Source organism: Talpa europaea, assembly GCF_964194135.1.
Source record: "Talpa europaea genome assembly, chromosome: 4".
Classification (NCBI taxonomy): Eukaryota; Metazoa; Chordata; class Mammalia; order Eulipotyphla; family Talpidae; genus Talpa; species Talpa europaea.
Genome location: NC_140070.1, coordinates 108,390,209 through 108,394,314, shown reverse-complemented (window position 1 = coordinate 108,394,314; position 4,106 = coordinate 108,390,209). Strand labels below are relative to the sequence as shown.

The 4,106-nt window shown below is 51.9% G+C and overlaps 1 protein-coding gene across 2 annotated transcripts; it reads left to right on the top strand.

Annotated features, from left to right (window-relative positions):
• Positions 1-421: 421 nt before the first annotated feature.
• On the top strand, positions 422-2,313 carry HES1 (hes family bHLH transcription factor 1; the record flags this gene model as incomplete). Of its 2 annotated transcripts, XM_084231199.1 has the most annotated exons (4): positions 422-529; positions 673-768; positions 1,039-1,126; positions 1,763-2,313. In XM_084231199.1, 4 exons carry the CDS (start codon positions 422-424, stop codon positions 2,311-2,313), a joined length of 843 nt encoding a protein of 280 aa, XP_084087325.1. The 2 variants fall into 2 exon arrangements, with proteins under 2 accessions (XP_084087325.1, XP_084087326.1); XM_084231200.1 differs by lacking the exon at positions 673-768.
• Between the last annotated feature and the right edge of the window lie 1,793 nt (positions 2,314-4,106).

Below are 4,106 nucleotides of genomic sequence, written 5' to 3'. Positions count from 1 at the left end.
ATTGGCCGCCAGGCCTTGCGCCTGGCGGCCAATGGGGGGGCGCGGTCCACGAGCGGTGCCGCGTGTCTCCTCCTCCCATTGGCTGAAAGTTACTGTGGGAAAGAAAGTTTGGGAAGTTTCACACGAGCCGTTCGCGTGCAGTCCCAGATATATATAGAGGCAGCCAGGGCCTGGGGATCACACAGGATCCGGAGCTGGTGCTGATAACAGCGGAATCCCCCGTCTACCTCTCTCCTTGGTCCTGGAATAGCGCTACCGATTACCAAGTAGCCAAAAGATATTATAATAAACCCTCAGCACTTGCTCAGTAGTTTTGTGAAAGTCTCAAGTAAAAGGGACATAAGCAAAAAAAAAAAATTATTTTATGCCAAGAACTCCAAAAATAAAATTCTCTAGGGATTAAAAAAAAAAGCAACTGAAAATGCCAGCTGATATAATGGAGAAAAATTCCTCGTCCCCGGTGGCTGCTACCCCAGCCAGTGTCAACACGACACCGGATAAACCAAAGACAGCATCTGAGCACAGAAAGGTAAGGGCAGTACCTGTATCTCGGCAGCCCCAAGAATTTAAATCGGGGTTGGGGGGTGGGGGGAGGCGCCTTTCTCAAACCCCGGGGTGAAAATGGCAGATCCCATGGGAACTCAGTACTATTTTTTTTTTTTTCCTTTACAGTCCTCGAAGCCTATCATGGAAAAAAGACGAAGAGCAAGAATCAATGAAAGTCTGAGCCAGCTGAAAACACTGATTTTGGATGCCCTTAAGAAAGATGTAAGTGGGTAATGCTGCTTTCTTTTTCTTTTTCTTTTTTTTTTTTGAATTTAACAAATGAAGTAGTACTATTTCTCAGCTGCTAAGAATAAAACAATCTCACCCCAGCCGGGTCTTCCCCGCCAGCACTGAGTTCTCTGAGGCAGTAGTGCCGGGCCGGGGTCAGGAGATGTTGGGCACCCTAGTCGCGGGGTGGGAGGGGGGACCCCCAGCTCTCCAAGGTCTCTCGCGGGTATATCACTTTCTTTGCGTTCCTTCTCTCCTGTGCAGAGCTCGCGGCATTCCAAGCTGGAGAAGGCGGACATTCTGGAAATGACAGTGAAGCACCTCCGGAACCTGCAGCGGGCTCAGATGACGGGTGAGTGCAGCTCCCCGCGTCCCCTTCTGCGGGTGTCCCTCGCCCCGCGGTGATTTCTTCCAGACTTCCGCCCGTGGTTGTGAGAGGCATTCAGCTACATTTTACTGCCTTGGCTTACTCTTGCGTTCCCACGGTCTGGGGCTTATTTATAGCCACAACTCCTAGTTGTTACTGTTCCGGAAAGGGAGGGAGAGACTTTGTAGCGGCCGGGGCGCAGGCAGCTACAGTGGGGGAAGCGGCTGGGGGGCGAAAGGGCTGAGAACCGTGGCGGTTTTGAGCTGTTGGAGCGTGGGGGTCATCTGGTTTAGCACTCGCCGCTCCCGGGTTACAGAAGTAGGAACGGGCGAGGCTCGGTTGGCTGGGGTGTGGGGTGTGGGTGGAAGGGCATTATCCAAGGTCACCTCGTGCGCAGAGCAGGCGTTGGGGGCATATCTGGGGCTGAGATCGCTTTAAATAGAGCGCCTGGGAAGGTCTAGGCTTCTGTTGCTAAATTAGTGTGGAGTGGCTGGAGGGGTTTTCCAAACCCACCCCTGCTTGCCAGAGGCACTTCCACCGGCTGGTGGGGAGGGAGGCGCTGCCCCGGGGGCTCGCGTCCAGGGCCGCTCTGTGACCTGTCTGTCTCCTTCTGGCCCGCAGCCGCGCTAAGCACAGACCCGAGTGTGCTGGGGAAGTACCGCGCCGGCTTCAGCGAGTGCATGAACGAGGTGACCCGCTTCCTGTCCACGTGCGAGGGCGTTAACACCGAGGTGCGCACCCGGCTGCTCGGCCACCTGGCCAACTGCATGACCCAGATCAACGCCATGACCTACCCCGGGCAGCCGCACCCCGCCTTGCAGGCGCCACCCCCGCCCCCGCCAGGACCTGGCGGCCCACAGCACGCGCCGTTCGCACCGCCTCCGCCTCTGGTACCCATCCCCGGGGGCGCGGCGCCCCCTCCCGGCGGCGCGCCCTGCAAGCTGGGCAGCCCGGCTGGAGAGGCCGCGAAGGTGTTCGGCGGCTTCCAGGTGGTGCCGGCTCCCGATGGCCAGTTTGCCTTCCTCATCCCCAACGGCGCCTTCGCCCACAGCGGCCCGGTCATCCCGGTGTACACCAGCAACAGCGGGACCTCCGTGGGCCCCAACCCAATGTCGCCTTCCAGCGGACCCTCGCTCACTGCGGACTCCATGTGGAGGCCCTGGCGGAACTGAGGGGCTGAGGCCACCCCCTCCTTCTAAACTCCCCACCCCTTTCTTACTTTGGGACACTAAACAGAAACTTTGGACGCTGGGAGAGAAGAGACCTTTGTGATTCAGTGGTTGCTTGGTTTTTTTAATTTCTAAAAAGTTACTTTTTTGTAGAGAGCTGTATTAAGTGACTGATCATGCACTATATTTGTATATATTTTATATGTTCATATTGGATTGCGCCTTTGTATTATAAAAGTTCAGATGACATTTCGTTTTTTACACGAGATTTCTTTTTTATGTGATGCCAAAGATGTTTGAAATGCTCTTAAAATATCTTCCTTTGGGGAAGTTTATTTGAGAAAATATAATAAAAGAAAAAGTGAAGACTTTTATGTCTTAGAATTGATTCTTTCGGAATATGTTTTTAAAAGTCATGTTGAATTACAGTAATCTGAGAATTAGGGAATTGGCACTTTCGTTATTAAAAGGACATTTTTTTAATCCCTCAAACGTTTTACCAAACCTTCTAGAAACAAGTTATGTTTAATTATCAAGAACCCATCTGATAGGGTTTCCCTGATCAATTTATGGCCAATCTCAAAGGATTTCAGAAGTTTTCAGTTGCAGTTGGCTAAGTCTTTCAGTCCTAGGTCTCATAGTAGTTCCTTCTGAAGAAGGTTGAATGGGGCTGAATTCATAAAGGTAGTAGGTCCAGTACTATTATTGTCCAGTGCATATTTAGAGAGGGTTCTGTAGCACTAATCCCCTGGGGTAGCTCACCAACATCCAAAGAGTAAACAAAGCTGTAGCTTCCAGCCTTCAAGTATTGGAGTCTTCCTTTAGTCAATTCTCCTTAGGTACAGCTAGACATTCCCTTGTACCAACATCTAAAAGTTTGAAATGCCTCTCTGCACCCTCTTCAAGCAAGCTGAGAAGGTCAACAGATTCCTTCTGCCAAGGGACAGCTAGTTAGACTCCCAAGTGGAGCCCTAGCCCAGATGATTAACACCAGACATATGTTTTTGATAAGTTTCTGTGCTTGGCTTTAATAGAGAAAGCATGTGGGGGCCGCTCTGGCAGGCACACAGGCCATCTTCCCCTTTTAATACAAACAGCAAGCGACCCCTTCGCTTGGTCATGCCCCATTTCCAGGCAAGATGTGGGCTCCAGATAGAAGCAAAGGGGTTGTCTCGGGTTTCAGCTCACATAACCCTCCTTAACAAGTCCTAACTCAAAGCGGACAGCTTTAAACTGTGCCAGGATCTGCAGGGAATTTCTTCCAAATCCCATCACAAAGGCTTGTCAGATTTTGTCAGATTTGGCCAGGTGTTTGACTGCATCCAGGTGTTGGGGAAATGAAAACCACGAGCCCTGCGAGACCAGACACATCAGCCGTGCTGTGGGTCTGGCGGGCGTGCCCTCCTCCCGCACAGCCGGCCAGTCCTCCCGCCCTGGCCCCTCCCGCCGGCCTCCTCGCACCCCCTTCCTTTAGAGCGGCTTCTGGGAGAAGGATGAGGCGGGAGAGATCAATCTTTGAAGCCTTCCTAACAAAGATAAAGCCAACGATTTTCTGTCTTGTTTCAAAAGCTTTACCTCTCCCCCGCCTAGCTCTGGCCTTTCCCACAGGCCAGTGCAGAGAGCCGCTCTATCACAGAAATGATCTGGCAGACAGCAGCCTGTTTTCTACTCAGATACCTTCGGACCCAGCTTCTCGCCCACAGGGAGAGGTTAAAATACTTTTTTAAAAATTTGGCTCCAACTTGCCTCATTTTGTGTAGTGAAAGGTGTCCAGCACACTGTCCCCTCCCCCAGAA